Source organism: Thermobia domestica, chromosome 8 (genome assembly GCF_964235325.1).
Source record: "Thermobia domestica chromosome 8, izTheDome1.hap1.1, whole genome shotgun sequence".
Lineage (NCBI taxonomy): Eukaryota > Metazoa > Arthropoda > Insecta > Zygentoma > Lepismatidae > Thermobia > Thermobia domestica.
In genome coordinates this window covers 4,300,351-4,322,845 of record NC_137461.1, presented here as the reverse complement: position 1 = coordinate 4,322,845, position 22,495 = coordinate 4,300,351, and the positions used below count along the sequence as shown (strand labels likewise).

General features: G+C 36.1%; 1 protein-coding gene across 7 annotated transcripts in view; it reads left to right on the top strand.

Moving 5' to 3' along the window:
• The window catches only part of LOC145692656 (RILP-like protein homolog), a 179,729-nt gene that overhangs the window by 90,123 nt on the left and 67,111 nt on the right, over positions 1–22,495 (top strand). For all 7 annotated transcript variants that reach the window (XM_081768022.1, XM_081768025.1, XM_081768020.1 and 4 more), the window contains exon 2: positions 20,279–20,414. In XM_081768022.1, coding sequence (XP_081624148.1) covers positions 20,279–20,414 — 136 coding nt within the window. The remainder of the gene's footprint in view (positions 1–20,278; positions 20,415–22,495) is intronic.

Genomic DNA, 22,495 nt, shown 5'->3' with positions numbered 1-22,495 from the left:
AATTGTTGAAGGAGCGAGCTGGTTACACCTGTATGATAAGTTACGAAAGATGCAGAGGATAATTTGATCGAGAGCTGTCGCAGGAAATCTGTCACACTTATACGTTGCTGGGTTTGTTATACAGGTGATTGTCTTTGTTGTAAAGCAGTTGCTATGAAAATACCAAATATGTACAGTATACTTCCAGCAGACTCACACATGGAGTATCTATCATATACAGTGGTCGAAGTGAGACGGTATGTGGTGGTATGCCATACCCCTCTGGTTTTTTTAGTGATCAAGACATACCGATAGAGAGGGTAGACGTTAAATACTTTTAATAAATCAATTTTTATACACAGTACTTGACGAATAGCTTTGCACGTAAAAAGATTTTTATTTCTTATGTAGAAATCATTTCTAAGTTGACAACACCGACATTTTTATTTTTTTTCCCTACCTTTTGTTTTTAAAATGAGGTGTCGTCAAAGAAGTTCATCTAGTTTATATTTTGATTAAGGATGCGTACGAGATGAATCGAGGCAAGATTTTCCTGACAAAATTCGAGTCGAGACACGCCTCTTCCAATAGAGAACTATACAGTTTTCGAGTCGAGACATCACTTTTACAGCACATTTTCGAGACGAGACAGCCACAAATCTTGAAAGTGAAATGAAATGAGTAAGTTTTACGTCTCACGGTTATTCCGGTTAGGCTAAAGGAGACGGATATGATGAGAGAGGAGTGAAATGGTGGAATGAAGAAAGTGGGAGGAAACGGGAGAACCCCGAGAAAACCCACGAGCATGGTGTTTGCCCACCACAAAGTCTACACGGCGTAAGTTATCTCGTGCGCATTCCTAATTTTGATGTGTCATATTGAGTTGTTTCTTTCATATGTATGTGTGTGCCTTCTTAATTCATACAAATGTCGCGTTTGAGCATGGGCGGATTTAGGGGTTGTCTGCTGTGGAGGCGGATTTTATGGGGGTTTGGAATACCTCTTATTCAAGTGGGTTGTCCGGGAGTTTTCCTACAGGAAATTGTTAATATAAAAACTGTTTTTGAGCATTTTTGTGTATAATTCTCTATAATAAAAAACATAAGAGGATATTTTTTTAATTTTTTTTTCAGAAAGTTGTTGCCAGGGGATCAAAGTCTCTCCATGTCCCCCTTCCCTAATTAAAGAGAAGCTCTCCAGTGGTTTTCAGTCATTATGTAAACAATAATGCAATCTTTTAGGCAACATATGCTTAATGTATTTCAGCATTTAGATAGGCGGTATATCTAGTCAAAATCGTAATAAAACATACCGCCTCTGCTTTTATTCCACTTCGAACACTGATCAAATACTATGTAAAGTGACTTCTTACAAATTTAGCAATAGCTTGTTATCAGCATAGTGATCGAACATATCACTAAACCTGAAGAGCTGAAAGCAGGTCGGGTCTATGACTCGGACACTAGGGATCTTCGCTATATACTCTTAAAGGTTTATGACTTTGTTAATGTAATTCTAATAAACATTTTTCTCTCCTTCCTTTGTTCCTAATGAATGTATCAATTTCTTTATCTCTTGTTGAACTTCCTCGGGGCTGTATACTTAGCGTACTCACCTTTCGGACGGGAGACCCAGATTCAATTCCCGGTGGCATTTCTTGTGGTTCGGATCCTACGTTAATCTGTAGTCCACGTCTCATGAAAATTTGGTGGTGCACAGACAACTCCAAGTCAACCACTCAACAAACTGTCTCGTCTGTGTATGTGTTAGAGCATTACACTGAACGATAACTGGAAGATCAATGAGAATGTGAGAGGATTACAGAAGAGAAAAGCTACGTGTTATTCTGATGAGGAGTGTCGAAGTCTAATCGAGACAGCTTATGAAGCTTTGTGTAATATGAGAGATTTCTCAAGGTCTAAACAGTATTTTGTTAAATATTGTTTGTGCCAGTATAGTCTATATTGAAAACCATTGTGTTATTTTTCAGTGTGGAAAGACGAATAAACATTAAATTGTGTTTGGATGTTTTAAGACATGATATATATTGATTAAAAAATGTCACACGGAGAACGTGATGTAATTAATCCAATATAAAAAATCTGCAATAGTGCTGTAGAGCTAATACTGTTTTTGCTGGTTCTGGGTCACCGGGTACAAGAAGCGAGATCTGGATGACCCTAACAAAAATTGTGACAGGAGAGGCGGGACTGGTGATGGATAAATTCCCGGGAAGATATTTTTCGGGAATATTCCCGGGAAGATTCCCAAAATGGGAATTTATCCGGAAATTTATGTTCAATCAGAAAGAAAATTGCATTCTATTACTATATTATATTTTCAAAGTTGAATTAATTTTTATATCACAGCATATGATTACTGTCGTCCACAGAGGATTCTTTAAAATGTATATACTGAACGGTACTATGTTACTTTATTAACACTTTATTATATTTAGAGAATACGCATAAATGTATATTTATTTACAATATGTTCTATCAATTAAATATGTGTGAAAAAATTATATAGTAACAGTTTAAATTTATATCTAAGTGGATTTGGTCAACTTGACTCTATTGCTGATATTATAAACACATTAAATTTATAAATGTTATAAACCAAAGGGTAACTGCCAGAACACACATGACCCACCATTTTGTCAACATTTGCGCATACAGATTTATGTTCACAAAATTTTCAAGATACTTACTTATCTTTATATTTTAGCACGTAACATTGCCATACACGACCTTTCATTCTACCTATTTCTCGAAATTCCATACGTTAATTCACATCTAAAAGAAGTCCGAGTACTTCTTCAGAAATTCGAGTCAGAAAGAGGAAACAGACCGAAGTCTATTACTAATGGTGGTTCAGGGTTTATTAATAGTACTTCATCTCTATTTCTACATAATTCTAATTTGCTTTACAAAATGGTTCCTTTTCGTCATTTGTAAATTAGTACTTTGCTAATTTTGGCTGTTCTTTAGCTTTGGCAGCCAGCTTTTGCACCTACTTTTTTGCGATATTCTATTCCGATGCTGTTGTTTTATGGTTTCATACGTTAAATTACGTTACCAACATTAAATTCTGACAGCGTTGCAGAGCGAGCGTTAGCGAATGAAGGCAGGTTAGAGCCCCGCATGGCACGTTGTTTTCTATCTTCATTACCAACAATTCACTTTCTTTTCTCACATAAATCACTTCCACTTACCTTTCCGTTTTGTATAAATCCCCTACTGCATTAAAATAAATGTGTTCGATACTTTCTTGACTACTTGAACATCACTATCAACTCATTTCTTCCGTAAATCATCCTACTTTTTGCTAGTTTTGGCCCCCCAATTCTAAACAATTACCTTACTTTTTAGTTCAAATTGAAATGTAACTTAAAAACTCATATTATTAATTATATAAAGTACCGTCAAATAATTTTAATTTTTTTAACCTCAAAATTCTTTAAAACCTAGAAGTAAATCATAATATATTAAAATAAAGTAACTAGTGATATGGTTCTTATAATTTGGAAGATAAAGGAAAAAAATGGAAATAAATTCCTTCCCGGGAATTTATAGGCCAGGGAAAAAAACCGGAAATATTCCCATTTTTAAATTTCTTCCCACCGGGAATATTCCCACTGCCCATCACTAGGCGGGACCCTGCAATCACAAGGGTTCGTATATTGAAAACAGAGAGAGGGAGAGGAAGGCACGGTTTGAATAATGCGAAAGAATTTTCTATCACAATTACATGACATAACAATGGGGTATTTAGCCCTTAGATTTGTTGTGAGAACACATTCTCTTCGGCATTTTGGAGGCGCATGAAATAATACAACTAATTTCAATTGATAACAGACGAAATTGTCACATCAAGTTCAAGTCCTGCTTAGTTGTTACCGTGTCTGCTGGTGGCATCATTCTTCCAACATAACTGTAGTGCAAATTGGTGTGACAACTTATGACGATAGCTATCGTTTTCGTGACAGTTACATGCTTTAAGTTTAGGAATGAGAACGCTAAACAGAAATCCACCCACAAATCACGGGATAAGCTGTGTCCCGAAGAATTTGGTTAGGGTGGTCGTAGTGGGCAGGTGGATCCCATTCACAAACCTTGACCCAGTGACCCGCTCCATCTGTGCTACCTACACGAAGCAGCTTATTTTTCTCTTATGAATTCGATTATTCTACATTCCACATGATTATTTGTGTACAAAACAATCGTACTGCGTTATCTACCACAAATCATTGTAAGCACAACTATATAACATTCAGCTTTATTTTTATTTTAGGAGTTCTTCAGGGGCGACTTTAAGATCTTAATTTTGGGTAGGCCCGCTCCCTCGCTTATGACAATACACATTTGATTGATTAATGACAGTAAGAAATTACTTTTGCAGTAGTGGTTGATGTTATTTGTTAAATAATTATCTACCCGTAATATACATAGTGGAAAAAATATTTACTCTTTATTGCATCCTTTAGCGTTTATATATTTTTCAAAATTTTTGGGTAGGCACGTGCCTACCCGCTAAAGCCGCCACTGGAGTTCTTTTATGAGAAACATGCCTCGATCGCTGGTCTTTTTATAATGGTAGCTAATAAGCCTTAGAGCTGACGTGCCTATTAAATACCTGAACCAATCACTTAATGAAATAAAACTTCAGATACTAATGCTCTAGTAAAATGGAGGAACATCTATCTACCCATTATTCTAAAAGCGCAAGGAACTTTAAAATATTACATGTATTCGGTTATTAGCATATTTGAATTTGTATTATGGGAAATAATTTTTCAAGGCCTACTACAGGCATTGGTATATTTCTTAAAGTCCAGCACACATTTTTTTCCCCCATTGTATTCTCATTATATGATCAATTAACTGCTGTGCAATATCGTAACATGTACCGCAGTGTTTCTTTGAACACCCTTCTGTGCCATAAATATATTAACTGCTTGGCTGAATGCGTAAAGATCAGTTGAGATGCGAGACGAGGGTCTATGGTGATGCGTTAATTATTATTCATGAAGCTGTTTCCCTCACAAAGATTTCATTTCCGCTCAAGTTGTAATTAGTCACAAACAGAAATAAATGGCTGCCGTCACTTTACAGCTAGATTTAATGAGTGCCAAACTCATATATTATTTCTGACAACCCACTTTATTAAAACGAGAAGAAAATAGATATTGTGCACTTATTAAAAGGTTGTTGTACGGAGTTATAAATTATGTAAGTAATCCGTTCTTTTCTTTCGAGTTTATTGATTGGTGGGACATATCAGATTAGGCTGTACGAGAGTCCTATATGAGTCGAAAAATGTTGTCGAGAAACTACTGAATCAAAAATATCGATATGACTTTGATTTTGATATTTAAAGGCGGATTGATCGGAATATTGTACAGTCCTCGCTTGGGTTGTTTTAGAGTTTAACATTCCATTCAGAAGCGAGGCTATAATAAGACCTGCAGCTTAACATGAGGTTCGAATTACATAAGCTGCCTCGAGGAATCGAATCCAGGTGGTCTATGCCAAAGACGTGCATGCTATCCACATAACAGCGAGGCAGCTCCTATAAAGTCCTTGCGTTAAGTATATCTCTGCAGTTAGAACGTTGCTTTGATTTCGGAGATACCTATGTAGTAGGAAGAATGGATACCGTTGCTACAATATGATAGATATTGAATGACAATAAATTCCCGTAGATCTTTTGATGAAATCTGAACAAAATGGACTCCCTTCGAATAGTTTTGCCCGCGAGACGTGACAACACAAAAAGCTCTTCCAATATAAGCACAAGGGAGTATCGTAAAGTTTTAATCATCATAGTGAAAAAAAAATCAGCATACAGGGACTGTTGTGATTTGTAGCTATTAATTCCTCCCTATGTAGTCACCACCCAGATTTAACAAATTTCTCCCAACGTTTCTTCATTTTAGGAATACCGTCATTGTAGAACTCTGCACATTGTCCTTTAAACCACTCTTCCACCTCATGAATGACGTCATCTGTGTTGTCAAAATGGCGATCGCGCAACGTATTCTTCATTTGGGGAAACAAGAAAAGTTACTGGGTGCGAGGTTGGGAGAATAAGACACATGCTGCAATACCTGGAAGCCACACGCCCTTGCCTCGTCGAGAGCCACTTAAGATGAATGAGCTGGTGCATTATCAGCTAGGAGAAGAACGCCTTTCGAAAGCATGCCGCCGCGTTTTGTTTCCAGAACATCGCGCAATTTATCCAGGAGATTGCTGTAGTACTTTCCAGTGACGGTTTGTCCTTTTGCAGGGTTATCATTGAAAACCTTCCCCCGTGACTTTTGCACTTAGCCTGTTTGGTAGGGGGAATCGGCATGCTTCCACTGTATTCTCTTGGTTTTGGTCTCCGGATCGTACTTATGTATCCACGTTTCATCCATGGTTATCAGACGCCTGAAAATATCTTTTTCTAACAGCGTCAATATCTGTTGGGAAAGGTCACGCCATGCTTGCTTCTGAAAAGGTGCTAGCAAACGAGAAACTCAGTGTGCAGATACCTTAGACATGTGAAGTTCGCCATGGATAATTTTCTACACACTACCATAACTGAGACAAGTCTCATTCATAATCGTTTGGATGCTTTCGCGTTATGTTCGATAATTAAACACTGCACTTTCTTCACAGTGGCCGCATTGTCCGTCAGGGATGTCCTTCCAAGTCTTGGGTCGTCTGTAAGGGACATACGACGAGTTTAGAATTTCCTTTTCCACTTTACAATGGCAGGAACTTTATCACACTGCGAGCCTCAATCTTATCCATCTTTCACTTCGGTCAGTTTTGGTACACTCTGTAAAAAAAAATATAACAATCATTAGGAGCCAATTTCCTTAACATCATGCATATAAGAACCAAACATAATAAAAGTCAATGATTAATTAAAATTTTGTGCTCTCTCACTGGGAATCGAACTCGGGACTACGATCGCCCGAGAGGCACACGCACTAGCCAACAGACTAGCGAAGACAGCTGGCTCAATTGTATAGCACTCACATTTGGTGCTAGTAGTCCTTAGTTCGATCGCTAGCAGTCACGCGATTTCGTGATAGACAACATTTGTGGATGCGTTTTTTCGAGTTTCTCCCATATTTTGCGCTAATTTTTTTTTATCACTTCCATTAATCATCCGTCTCCCTTAACCTAAAGGACATAATCATGGAGTGTAAACTACAAATTTCATTTTTCCATCTTCTGCAAATAGCGTTTTTGTGAGCTTTTGGCAGTATGTTATGATACGAGTATTGCATTGTGAGTTAAAAAGTAAAATTTAAGTGGAAACTGCGACAAGAAGAGAGTTAACGTGAAAACGAAGAAAAGAAATATATTTATATTTTACCTGTTACGAATATCCTGTCTTCATTCAGATTGAGCGCTCTATCATTATCATTTCAGTTTAAGTTTCTTGATGGGTATTTTTCATAAAGCCCTCTTGCCCCTCCTCATGTAAAAATAGCCTCTGCTTTTGTAAAATTGTCACTTCTCACGCTTTGCAAATATTTAATTTTCCCTCTCCTTTTCTCCTAAATAACAGATGTAGAACAATATCGGATTCCTTATTTGTGATCCTGTCGCTTCTTGTTGGAGTTTTGTGAAGCTATTACTTTTCTGCTAGTTGCTCGAGAAGACAAAAGTTTTCGCTCTTCGCACAGAGAAGACAAGCTTGTAATTAAAGCGAGAAGTTTTAATTTAGTTTCTAGCTCTTCCGAACTATACCTCGCGAGGCGTATAAGTTGTGCAATCTTTTTTTTCATTGTTTAATTCTCGTGTTCATGATGAAAGGTCTTTCAGGGTCTTCGGCTTGTGTTACATTGACAGCAATATAACTCTCGTGTGGATGGGCCTATAACCTTGAATAAAGACGAGTATGTACCAGTGTTCATAAACATTACGTATTGAATAGATTGCCGTAACAACAGTAATTGATTGTGCAAAGATTCTCTGTAGGCTAAATGCGAGGAGTGATCAAAAAGTAAGGTTACAAAGCCTGTAGTGAAACATGTATATATTATTTCATACAACCAATAGAGCCAACAGATAGTACATACATTAGGTTATTTTTCTACATAGTCTCCATATCAGTTGACCAAAGTAAATCACTTAATAAATACGAGGAGTGATCAAAAAGTAAGGTTACAAAGCCTGTAGTGAAACATGTATATATTATTTCATACAACCAATACAGCCAACAGATAGTATATACGAGGAGTGATCAGAAAGTAAGGTTACAAAGCCTGCAGTGAAACGTGTATATATTATTTCATACAACCAATACAGCCAACAGATAGTACATACATTAGGTTATTTTTCTACATAGTCTCCATATCAGTTGACCAAAGTAAATCACTTAATAAATACGAGGAGTGATCAGAAAGTAAGGTTACAAAGCCTGCAGTGAAACGTTTATATATTATTTCATACAACCAATAGAGCCAACAGATAGTACATACATTAGGTTATTTTTCTACATAGTCTCCATATCAGTTGACCAAAGTAAATCACTTAATAAATACGAGGAGTGATCAAAAAGTAAGGTTACAAAGCCTGTAGTGAAACATGTATATATTATTTCATACAACCAATACAGCCAACAGATAGTATATACGAGGAGTGATCAGAAAGTAAGGTTACAAAGCCTGCAGTGAAACGTGTATATATTATTTCATACAACCAATACAGCCAACAGATAGTACATACATTAGGTTATTTTTCTACATAGTCTCCATATCAGTTGACCAAAGTAAATCACTTAATAAATACGAGGAGTGATCAGAAAGTAAGGTTACAAAGCCTGCAGTGAAACGTGTATATATTATTTCATACAACCAATAGAGTCAACAGATAGTACATACATTAGGTTATTTTTCTACATAGTCTCCATATCAGTTGACCAAAGTAAATCACTTAATAAATACGAGGAGTGATCAGAAAGTAAGGTTACAAAGCCTGCAGTGAAACGTGTATATATTATTTCATACAACCAATACAGCCAACAGATAGTACATACATTAGGTTATTTTTCTACATAGTCGCCATATCAGTTGACCAAAGTAAATCACTTAATAAATACGAGGAGTGATCAAAAAGTAAGGTTACAAAGCCTGTAGTGAAACATGTATATATTATTTCATACAACCAATACAGCCAACAGATAGTATATACGAGGAGTGATCAGAAAGTAAGGTTACAAAGCCTGCAGTGAAACGTGTATATATTATTTCATACAACCAATACAGCCAACAGATAGTACATACATTAGGTTATTTTTCTACATAGTCGCCATATCAGTTGACCAAAGTAAATCACTTAATAAATACGAGGAGTGATCAAAAAGTAAGGTTACAAAGCCTGTAGTGAAACATGTATATATTATTTCATACAACCAATACAGCCAACAGATAGTATATACATTAGCTTATTTTTCGACAAAGTCTCCATATCAGTTGAGGCATTTATCGCATTGTGGGATGAGTTTGAAGATTCCCTTCTGGTAAAAATCATGTTCTTGCGTGTTCAGTTACGTTATCATCTCCTCGTTTGAAGCGAAGCTAGGCGCTCCTTCAAGTGCGGGAACAGGTGACAGTCGTTTGGAGAAAGGTCCGGGCTGTAGGAAGGGTGGTCGATGATGTTCCAGCGAAACTGCTTCAGCAGCTTGGTGGTTTTCTGGGCTGTCTGCCTTCTGCGCTCCTCGCCGGTGACGTTTTGTTGGTTGAACAGTTTACGTGAAACCCACCAGAAATAGTTTCCGATACTGCAGAATATTGTGTACAATGTGACGAACGCTTCTGAACGATATTCCCAATTCTGACATCAGATACCATCACGTGATCTTCCTGTTGTTCTGAATCAGGTCCTCCACGCGAGCTGTATTCAAATCTGTTGATGTCATTCTGGGTCGGCTACTGCACTCTTCGTCGGTGCCGTTTTCTCTAACTGCGCAAACTGCGACATACTGACGAGACATTACAGTCTCTGTGTAAACTTCTACCAGCTGCTGGTAAGGTTCAACCGCGGTTACATGTTTCGCCTGCACAAATCAATAACAGCGGGTTTCTTCGCGAGCGAGTTTTCCAAACAATTTACCATTTCTGTTTACCTACAACTAGCTCTGAACATGGTGGGTCGCTGAAACTGCACAGTTGCCAACTCCATGTATTAAAATTACCGCACACTACTCATTTCTCTATAACAGACGAAATTCGGCGTTGTTCTCTTCAATGGTGCAGGATGTCTTGTTGGCTTTCCGAGAAAGTCAGTGAGGCAGGGGCGGATCCAGGACGGACTTCTAGGGGGGGTTGTAATACTGGTACTTACAACTACTTTTAAGAGCGTCAAACTCGGGAATGGGTTTTATTTATATATAAAATTTAAAAAAGTTTCATCTTCTGGGGGGCAATGGCCCCGATCGCCCCCTTCCCTGGATCCGCCCCTGCAGTGAGGTTGGGGTTAGTGTTGGCTTCGTATGAGATCAAACTAGAAATATGTTTTTTATCTTCTGTCTAATAAATTTTTGTAGTCTCTTCTCGTTTTGTAAAATTTATGTACAAATAAGTGACTGTCAAACTACACTAGTTTTCGAAACTATGCCAATTCAGTATTGAAACAGATCAACAATTTGGGAAATTTCTACTACTTCCGGTTTGAACTGAGTATCAGTGGAGGAGACGGAATCTATTCTTGGGACGCTGTTCTCAATATCTCTTATCGTATTTGCTCTGTGTAAATAAATATTGAAACCGGAAGTACTAGTAAATTTCAACCACCTTCAGGGAACATGATGGCTCAGTGGTAGAGCTCTTGTGTGGGGGGTCCCTGGTTCGATTCCCGGCCAAGTAAGTTTGTGGTGAATAACATTGTGTCCCACTGCCTTTTCCTCCCACATTAACATTCTACCAACCCTTCATTCATCATTCACTTGCCTTATCGTCCGTCTCCCTTAGCCTAAAGTGCATAATGGTGGGATGTTAAAAGATTTCATTTCATTTCAGCCACTTTCAGATTTAGTAGAATGCTACGGATTGCTAAGGTATATTTTCTTGAGAACGCTAAATCGATTTCGCAAAAGCGTCAATAGATCTCTATTAGCTTAAGAGTCTTCATCCCGGCGAAATTAAAATACCGCTAATTTTACAGTAATTATGTGATATTTTCAAATAGATAAAAAGATAATCGAAATGTGGAACAAAAGCGCCCTAGACAATATTATTTTACATGAGATACCGTTATCACGACTCACTTATCTGCTTTCGATTTCGAGCCATTTTGAAAATCGGCATTTATTTTCGCGTTTCTAAACAGCTGAAAACGGAAAGCTACTAGATGACTTGTGATAACGGTACCTCACGCAAAATAATATTGTCTAGGGCGCTCTTGTTCCATATTTCAATTATTTTTTATCTATTTGAAAAATATCACATAATTACTGTAAAATTAGCGGTATTTTAATTTCGCCGGGATGAAGACTCTTAAAGTAGACATATTGAGTCATCAAAAAGTGCAAAAATAATTATTGATTGTCAAGTTCCAAGTCTTCTTTGGTGTCGGGAAGGTTGATGCTAGCTGAGAAGTGGTTTGTGAAGTGAGTTAATCATATGCTATGCTTAAAACCCTAGCCCCAAGTTAACACAGTTTGTGTTTGGGTATTTGGAAAAGTCAAATACCAAACAAGAAATGATCAACTTACAAGACTTCCTCACAAAACATGTTGAGAAGGATTTAAAAAAAAAAAAAAAAGTATCGTAATTGAATAATAAAGTTTTAGATCATCTGCAAATAGTTTATTTGAATTTTGTATGCAACTAAGTAGGTCATAAATGTAAAGAAGGGGGGGGGGGACATTCTCCTCTTTATTATGATACAGCTATGTACAGAGAACAGAGTGCACAACTCCTATACAATTACACTGTTGCTTAACGTCACGAGGCGTTTGCTAGATTAATATTTTAGAAGAGGAACCAAGAGTTTGGAATATCCTATGAATTGCATTGAGGGGAAAGGGCTGTCGGATAGCTACAGATCGATTGGACAATTCTTTTTTGGCTTGTTCCCATTGACCTTTTGCTTCCGTGATGGCAACAGGAAAGTCATTTTGCTTCCAAATGTCTCCTCCCAGAGGACCTGTTCTCATTTTCTCATTTGTTCCTTTAGCCTAGAAACTCGGTTGACGGTTTCTCAGAGATTTCATAAATCTTTCTTTAGTATGTTTTTACTAAATGGTAAGGGACATAATAAACTATTAGCGAAAATGGAGATTGCCTTCAAAGTAATTGTGATTCTTTGAATTGGTGTAGTAGTGTCACTTTTTGGTTTTTCCGGGCATAAGTTTTCGACCCTTTTTCATCTCGATTGTAAAAGGAAATTGTAAGTTGAGTAGGTGAAATGTTGTGAAAAATAATGAAATAAAAATGTTTTTAAATTCATATGGTGGCTGATGGAGTATATAACTCTTTTCTTTAGAAACTTTTCGTTTACTTTCGTTGCCATTTTAAATTTTAAATAAGCTATATCTTATACTCGAAGGTTCATCAACACAGAAACAAAATCTTTCGATCAGGGCTGTCAACTTTTGGAAACCTGCTCACCCGTACATTCACAGCTTGAGTCCTCCAAATTCAATTTCGTTATATCAGAACCTTATTTCAGTTAAACACATCCATGTATGTTTTTTTTTTTTTTTTTTTAAACAAATCTATATTTAGCAATATATGTTAAAGAAACAAAGTAAGTTTGATTTGAAACTGTAATTAACATTTATTTCTGAACAGACTTACACTTATACACTTTCATTCTATATATTATATAATACATTAATAAGTTATATTCATTTTAGCATTTTTTTCAATAGAGTAGGATTCTTTTATACATAAGAGTAGGTCATGTGAAAGTAAATTTTCATCATTAGTTCAGATTTCAGTAAATTTCCAGACATACAGTTTCTTGCATCAGTACATGAATTTCCCATCGTACTGAACACTCACAAAATGAATTACTTGCAGGCAGGGGCGTCATTTAGGGGGGCAGGGAGGGGCATTTGCCCCCCCTGAGTTTGAGATGTATATAGATTTTGTCAATAGAATAGTAGTAAATCAGAGAAAAATGCGAAATTTTACTTATATAAAGGGGTCTTGCCCCCCCCCCCCCAGCAAAATCTGAAACGACGCTCCTGCTTGCAGGTATTAATAATACAAATGCAGCTAAATTAAACAATTCTGTTGAGTCAAGTATAGCTTCAAAAACTTTTAACCATTTACAACGAACAGAAGAAGATTGATCAATCTCGTTTTGCACTTTCTTTTTAAATTAGTAAATTCTGAATACAGCTTGTCAATGTTTACGTTAACTTTAACATGATTCAAAATATCAGTAACATCAGACCAATTGAGAGGTCTTTCCAAATTCAGTTGTTTACAGTAAAAGAAAACCAGTAACAAAATTATTAGTTCAAGCGTACATTTTGAATAGCAACCCGTACACCCGTATCTGAGTTGTTAAACCCGTACAGTTGGTAGGCATGCTCTCGATTAACCTCTTTCGTACTAGCCTCCCATCGTCTTTTCTATAAATACTACATTTATTCTGTTTCTGTTTTCTGAAGTGTTGAAACTAAAGTAGTTTGTGCCAAGGGCGCTTATCAGGGGGTGCAAGGTGGGGCGCTCGCCCCCTAGAGGAAATTGTACTTCAGAATATCGAAAACTCAGTAGAATTTTTACATTAGTTACAGCAAAATTTGAAACATCGCTTATACTTGCCCCTGCCCTTGGAAACCACAACATGGACGCCCTTTGTGTGTGTGTGTTTTTTTTTTAACCGAGTTCCACATCAATTTCATATCATTATCTCTCATCAGAATCCAGTTATGATGAAACCATAAATAACAATGATTTTAAGTAAATTACAGTATAGTTTGACACTTATTTACTATTTTTGATCTTTACCGTTACTCAGCGTGGCGGCCATGATTATTATACAAGATAGCTATTAGTCCTTCATATATTATATCGATAGGTCTTCATTACCTCCCAAACTGATTATTTTTTCCAAACATTTCCACTTGTTATATAGTTTATTTCCTGTCTGCTTTCAGCCAAAGCAGAGTTGCCAACTTCAGAAAACAAAATTAACGATTTTCATCTTTAAAATTATCGTACTATTTATTATTAAAAAACGTATACTCGTTTTGCACGTGATAATTGGAGAAACAAGTATAATACTACTACTAATAAGGGCCGCGCTGGCTCACTGGTAGAGCGTTCACATCTGGTGCATGGTGTTCTTGGTTCGATCCCCGCTTGGTTCTTGGTTCGTGCCAGGTGAGCTTTGTGGTGGGCAAACACCGTGTGCGTGTGTTTTCTCGGGGTTCTCCCGTCTCATCACACTTTCTTCATTCCAGTATTTCATTCATTTCTTATATTCACCGTCTCCTTTAGCCTAGCCAATCGTGGGACATAAAACTTAAGGATTTCCTTTTATACTACATACTTTTTTTTTTTTTTTTTTTTTGCATCAAGCAAATCAAGCATTGTCATTGCTTTTGTGATAGTAATCAGGGACAATTTACCATGGACCAACATGATCTATGGCCCAGGGTTGCAAATTTTTAGGGGCTCCAAATTTTACTCGGATCAGTTTTCATAGTTAAATTAAATCAGTCATAATTTTATTACCTAAAACTAAAAGTTATATATTATTTTGTTTTTGTCCATTTCCACTTAAATATTGATTATTTACTTCAGTTCACCGGTATTTATTCATATTGAAGGATTGGATTCTTTTAATGGCCTGGGGCGGCAAAAAAAAAAAAAAAAAATGTTAAATACGACCCTGATAGTAGCACCTATAATTTTGAATATGGAGCTTTTTTTTTTTAGATACCCTACCAAAGACCGATGTTCGCCAAAACTTCTCTCCCTTAGATACCTAATGTATCTGTGAGACGAATGAAGAGCTGTTCCATCATGCAGAACTCGTTATACATAGTAAATGTAGGCAAATGGCCATTATGTGATTACCGTACATATTTCTGTAGATTCAAATTGTGGTTTCCCGTTGTTTACACCACATTTTCTATGGCCATTATCTTCTCGTTGCATTGCTTTTCCTTGTTCTTGTATGTTCCGTTGCAGAGAACAGGAGAACAAAATGAAATTAGAGCCGTTCTGTAGGTTTGTTATTACGAAACCTCCAGAGTTAATTTCGTCTCCCCCCTCCCTCTGGTTATGTGTATGTGTGTGTTGTATATGTATACCACATGAGAAAGAAAAGAATCAATTAATTCGCATGAACCACTTCAAAGTTTGTCCGACGTGTAATAGAAATGTCATATTAAAGTAGACAGTTTGTTTGTTTACTCCTTTCGTTGTTATGTAATTCTGGTCGAAACAGGAGGAGGAGGAGAAAGGCAAAATAGACAATGATAATCATTAGTTTGAGAATTATGTAACAAAATATTTTCTTCATTGTGTTTTCCTGCTGTATTAGTGAGGTTTTAAACGTACAAAGTAAATATAGGATCTTGCAATTAAAGTATATAGAAAGCAAATAATTTTCTTCCCAAGAAGTTTTCAACGAACTTACAAAATTCGTTACTGAATTCTCTATGTCAGTGTGTGTGTGTCTGGTATTTGCAAATTTTTCAATTTTGAGCCTTCCATTCAATAAAGTATCAAAAACTATAAGAAGTGATTGAATTTTTCGCATCATTCTTACCGTTCCCGAGATGTTGGCAAAAAAAAGTTCCGATTTTGGGAGATTTAAGGAGCCATATCTTGGGAACTGTAAGTCATAGAGAGATTATATTGGTGTTGATCAATACCTAAAAGGATGGTAAACATTTTGGTACCAAATAGTAATTGGTGGCCACTGGCCAACTGGCCATCGTTTCCCAGATATTGGCCCAAAAAAAATTTCGAGAGCCATATTTCGGAAACCGGAAGTCATAGAGGGATGAAATTTTACGAACTTTTCAATTTTGAGCATGTATCTTCGTAAGACAACATACCGTAGAACGTGTTAACGTAACTCTTAAATAAAACGTGTGGGGAAAAAAATGAGTACTCAAGAAAATTATAAATGGATAGATATATTACAACAATTGTTTAATGAATATAATTAATAAAGTACACAGAACAATGAAAATAAAGCCTGTAGAAGTTAATAAGAAAAATTAATTCTTTTTGTTCGTTCTCTTGGAGCATACTCACTGGTTTTATTGTGGTTTATAGTTTAAGATTTTGTTTTTTGAATAAACAACAACAACAACAAAAGTAATAATACAATATGAAGAGTTCAAAATGATAAACCTTTTTCCTCGAACAAACTTGAAATGTAAAAATAAAAAAATGCTTTGCAGAAAAATGTTATCTATGTACAGTACTTTGTCTACTTCCTACGTTTAAAGCGTATTTTATCTAGCGCAACAAAATGACATCAAGATAAAAGATCAGACTGATAAACCATAGTAGCTCTTAAATTTCATAAATTCTGCTTTGTAATGATGCGTAATTTTTCCTGTGACAGTTTGTTTGTTTTTCAAGTATTTCTACAAGTACTTGTCATTAAAAGTTTCTGTGCATTATGCAGGGTGAGGCGAAAGTCAGGTCGCATACCCAGAGAGGTGATATCCGTTATATTGCTTGTATAAGCATACGATACATGAGCTTTCAGTCCGTTATTGCTACCAAATTAATAAAACAAAGATTATTTAGATATTGTTCCTTTCGTAATTAAACACTTATTTAAATGATACAAGTCTTATCGCCGTAGGACATGAAGTAATGAATACTAAAGCCTGTGACAAACATCTTGGCATTTCAGCTAAACGAATAAAACGCAAGCTCTGAGGCGACGTTGCCAAGTGGTAAAGGGGTGTGGCTATGGCTAAGCAGACAAACTACAAAGCGATCAGGTGACAGGGGATAGAAGTGGATGTGTACAAAATAAACGTGGCAACACCGCTGGCCTCTCATTTGCTAGCAGCATTTAAAGGGAACTTGGAGCGCCGCCTTCAAATGCCAAGATGTTTGTCACGCCGTTTACAAATATCAAATCTTTAAAAATGGCAAATCAAATTTCCCTTCCTATAAAAACAGTTGTCTTGATTAATTTGCGAGAGACACACTGTAAATCATAAATAATTGTATTTGTCATAACGTAAGCTGTAAAATTTAAAAAAAAAATGTAAACGTTATAGAACGTAAAAGTGTTAGGAGATTCTGTGTGACTATATGGTTAGCGTACGGGCCCCTGGGTTCGATTCCCGATGGAAATCCATGTGGTTCGGATCCTCCGTTAAGTTGTAGGTCTACATCTTATAGCCATACTGTTGAAAGGGACACTAAATTGCCAATGAAAAGTATAGATATTAAGGAATTTGCAGACATAAATTCGCGGAAATGTGTGTTTTCGCGACTTCTTCTCGATTATGTATTTTTGAAGGTGTCATTTACTTACACGTTTTCAGTTTTTCAAGTTATTGCAATATTTTTAGAATAATACAAAATTACAAGTAGTAAGCACAAAACATGGCTCAGTACACTGTGACTATTTATGATATTGTCTTCGTTCATCATCTAAGACTAAGTGATATAAACTTACGATATGATATCCGAATTCATTTGAAGACGTAGGTTATTCTTGGATAAGGAGGAATACAAGCAAACACAAATCATTTCTGAAAATGACGTTTTCTAAATAGTAAATAATTACGCACGTAAATTTTAGTATGTTTTGATTTCTCGAACATTTTGGAAAAAAAATTGAAACAAGTGGAACGGGACTTATGAGTACTTATAAATGTACTGGCTAGAGCGAAAAACGAAAAAAAAAAAAAAAAATAGCAAATACTGTTTACAATAAATCTTGCTAATTTGAAAGCAAATCAATCGATAGAACCAGGAAAATAACGTTAAAAAGCTCTTCATTCTACAAACGTGCAGATGTCAATTTTCTCCGCTCTTCTGGTTACAGCTGTACCAGAGTGCAATATTATTGTGCATTATTGTATTAGTTGCAACTAAATATTTCAAGTGACAAGTGTTTACGCAGTAGGATGTATAGATCAGAAGATATTAGGCCTAGAGTAACATGGAAGGTAGAACCAAAGAAACTGTCGCTCTGTTCATTCCTATCATGCTAATACAAGTCTTATACAACTGTGAGTACACTGTAAAAAAAATTCATAGGTAAATTTACAAAAAAACGTTGGCAATTTGATTGCCAAGCCTCTATGTAAATTAATTTACACCTATAAAGTAAAATTGCTAACATGAAATGGTGTAAAATTACATTTTTATCAATAAAAATATCATATTTTCTTATAAATTTACTGTACATTTGTAAAAACAACCAGCAAATTGTGTAATTAATCTAAGGAAATGTATATCAATTTACAAAATGAAGAGTAATTGATTTTACATTGATGTTTGGCAGTTCAATTACAATTTTTTCAGTGTATGAAATCATGACTTGTTTTCAATAAGATTATATGGCTATATATCTGTACATAAAAGAAGTCCTGAGTGAATGAGTCACTGACTGATCAATGCCCAGGTCAAATCGTTTAAGCTAGAAACTTGAAATTTTGACAGGGGATAGGATTTGTTAAGTAAGGTACAATTAAGAAAGGATGTTTGGAAATTCGATGGGGAATGGGTATGACAGTTATTAGAAGAAAAGAGTGAAGACGGGAGGAAAAAATTAAGGGTTCGAGTTTACCTCGAAATCCCTTAAGATTAGAAACATATTAGGCAACGAAACTTATTATATAAACTCCTTATTTGAAACAAGTAGAATTATGTCACTGCATTTGTGGAAATTCCATTGTGAATGACAGAGAGAGAGAGAGAAGGGGTATTTCTATTCCTTTTTTTTTATTATTATTGTTCTCATATAAAAATAGCATCGAGTTGTCAGTCTCATCATCAGAGAAAAATGGGTGAACCGTTTGAAATGAATTTTTGAACACAGCATTTAGGCCGACATGGAAATTTTTATTTTTTATTTTAATCGAAGGGAGAAAGGGATTTAAATTGTTTGTAAAAAAAAAATAAATAAATAAATAAAAATAAGGCCTTAAACGAAATTGGGAAACATAATGTGCGAGGCCGTAGTCCCAGCAAATAGGGAACCTGGGGGTAGAGTATACACGTAAACATCACTCTGGGTCTGACCTAAACTTTCCTAATCTTGGAGTTCATTTTTATATTCTTGATAATGGAAATTTGCTATTGAAATACGAGTCAATAGCACACGTACAAAATAAATTCCTGACTGCTGTGTGCTTCACCAAGAGCTATGGCACGCTAAGTGATGGACATTAAACTAGATAATACTAGTCAGAATAATACATATGGGCTCCCAGCTATCTTATCTCTGGCTTTCAAGACCGGAATTCCCTGCCTCTTATGGTAAGTATTTCAAATTGCTCAGGCAGTGGATAATCACCTAAATACTGCTCGCACCATGAGTCTTAATTCGAATCACACATTAGAAGTTCTTTTGTAAACAATGCTTCCCAGCTAAGCTATCGTGTTTTCTGTGTGTTCTATCTTAATAGTTATAACAACAGACAACCCACTCAAGACTCTCGTAGAAAGAACACTTAAAATTAGGCTAAGACTGAATGCTAAATTATATTGTTATAACGAACAGATCCTTCTGGAACATTTAGAATAACAAAATTGGGAAAGGTAGAAAAAACAACTCAACTTTCCCGACTCTACATTTTGTTGAGTTTCTTCCAAATTCACTTCTTTCTGTAAGTAGTTAATAAACAAATGACAATCTGAAATTGCAGGTCTGGTGTTGCTAGATATCAAAGCCGTCCATTCATAAAATAATTGCTTTTAAATAACACAGTAGGGTAAAGAAAAAAATAAAATGTAGAGTTCCCTATTTTGGGGACAATGGGAAGATATGAGTTAAACTCTCGAGCATATAGATCGATATAACTACAACTTACAAATAATGTCGTATTCTAAAACCGTGAAGTAATTATCTTTAAATAATAAATAAAAGTGTTATTAGTTTCATTTGCTTTGGCCTAGCCTTCCATTGGATAGTTGATTCATTAATATTTCTACCATAGTTGTCGGAAAAAAGAAGTGTGTAGCATCATTTCGTATTCACTTCAGCAATGTGTAATATTTCTGTAGTCCAGTAAGCTTTTGCTATTATAATGCAGTTACTGTTCTGTTTGTTTCTTTGATAAGAGTCTCAGCTGTTGCCAAAGTACTTGTTTTCTCATTTTGTACTTTTCCCCCTTTCTGTAGGAATTGGAGCAAATTGAGGAACATTGGCGGCAGGAGTCCAGGGACTTGGTATCGGTGGTCACCCGGCTACAAGAAGAAAACCGGAAACTTTCCTCGATATTGGCGGAGAGAGAAGGAGGACCGTCAGCAGATAATGGTGAGTTATTCCACAAGGAGACAAGCTGGTGCCGTGTAGGAATGAATTTTTATTTCACTTGGGAGAAAAAGAAATGAGCAAAGCAAAAGTATAGGTAGAAGCACGAGTTTTTCGCAATGCGCGATAAAATGAAATGCGTCACAATTAAGTGATTTTCAGTTTCTAGACGTTTTATGATATTTTATGTGTCTTTTCATTGGTTTCCGTTGCGCGATGAAACGCGAAATTGACAGTTTTGCGCGAAATAACGCGAAATTTTAAAAATACGTTTTCATTGATTTGAAAACGCTCGTTTTCCGCTGACGAAACTGTAGAACGTGGCATGAACGGTGCATTTTGGGTGATTCGGACATGGCTATAGAGAACATGTTACGCGTTAACCATCATCATCGCAGCTGGATGGAGAGGAACCGTTTTAATTAGCTAGCCAATGGCATGGACTGGTGATACGTGGCAAACGTACAACAATGAGGGAAAGTGGAAACATTTAACATGCTTAATTGTAACGTGTGCCCATGTGTTTTCAAAAGACAGCTAAACTTTCTTACTCATAGTAAGTTTAGTTACTGATTTTCCTTCAGTTTGATTAAGAAAATGTAATTTTCTTTAAGTGAAATTTACAAAGTCAATAGTGTATTTTGTTTTTAGGTAATTAATGGTTTATTTCTGTACTGATCTATGAATAAAAGGAACAATTTATAAATGTCAGAAAATATTTTTTCCACAAGAGTACAAAATGCGAAACTTTACTTGGAAAATTCCTACAAAACGCGAAATATGAAAAACGAAACGCGAAATTTTCAAATTCTTAGTGCGAAAAACTCGTGTCCTAAGTATAGGCCAATATTTATAAACCATTGCACAGTCTCCAACAAAATGTCATCTTCCCGTCTTCCATCTTACTTCTTTTTCGATACTACCTTCGGAACAAATAGGTTAATAAAAGTGTAATTGTCAACGACTTACAGAGAATGTCGTCTTTTCTATGTAAACGAAAACTGCTTAATTTCATATTTCCTTCCGTAGTTATTGATTATGTAGTACAATCGACAACAAAAAGTTGATACCCACCTTTCTCGCTGGTCTAGGGACAATCTTGCGTGTCTTTGATGCGGAAGATCTTCGATTCCTGGAGTTTTTGTGACTTTGAACCATACTTGCTCACATTTATTCAACAATTTCCGGAGTTTTTCTGACTTCGAACCATATTTGCCTTTACTGATTCAGCAATTTCCGGAGTTTTGTGACTTTGAACCATAATTGCTCTCACTGATTCATCAATTTCCAGAGTTTGGTGACTTCGAACTATACTTCCCTTTACTGATTCAGCAATTTGCGGAGTTTTTGTGACGAACCATATTTGCTCTCACTGATTCATCGATTTCCAGAGTTTTGTGACTTCGAACCATATTTGCCTTTACTGATTCAGCAATTTCCGGAGTTTTTATGATTTCAAACTATACTTGCTCTCACTGATTCAACAATTTCCGAAGTTTTTGTGACTTCAAACCATATTTGCCCTTACTGATTCAGCAATTTCCCGAGTGTTTGTGACTTCAAACCATACTTGCCGTTACTGATTCAGCATCCAAAGTTTTTGTGACTTCGAACCATACTTTCCCCTCACTGATTTAGCAATTTCCGGAGTTTTTGTAACTACAAACCATATTTGCCTTTACTGATTCAGCAATTTCCGGAGTTTTTGCGACAAACCATATTTGCCCTCACTGATTCATCGATTTCCAGAGTTTTGTGACTTCGAACCATACTTTCCCCTCACCGATTTAGCAATTTCCGGAGTTTTTGTAACTACAAACCATACTTGCCTTTACTTATTCAGCAATATTTGCCCTCACTGATTCATCGATTTCCAGAGTTTTGTAACTTCGAACCATATTTGCTTTTACTGATTCAGCAATTTCCGAAGTTTTTATGATTTCAAACTATACTTGCTCTCACTGATTCAGCAATTTCCGAAGTTTTTGAGACTTCAAACCATACTTGCCGTTACTGATTCAGCATCCAAAGTTTTTGTGACTTCGAACTATACTTTCCCCTCACTGATTTAGCAATTTCCGGAG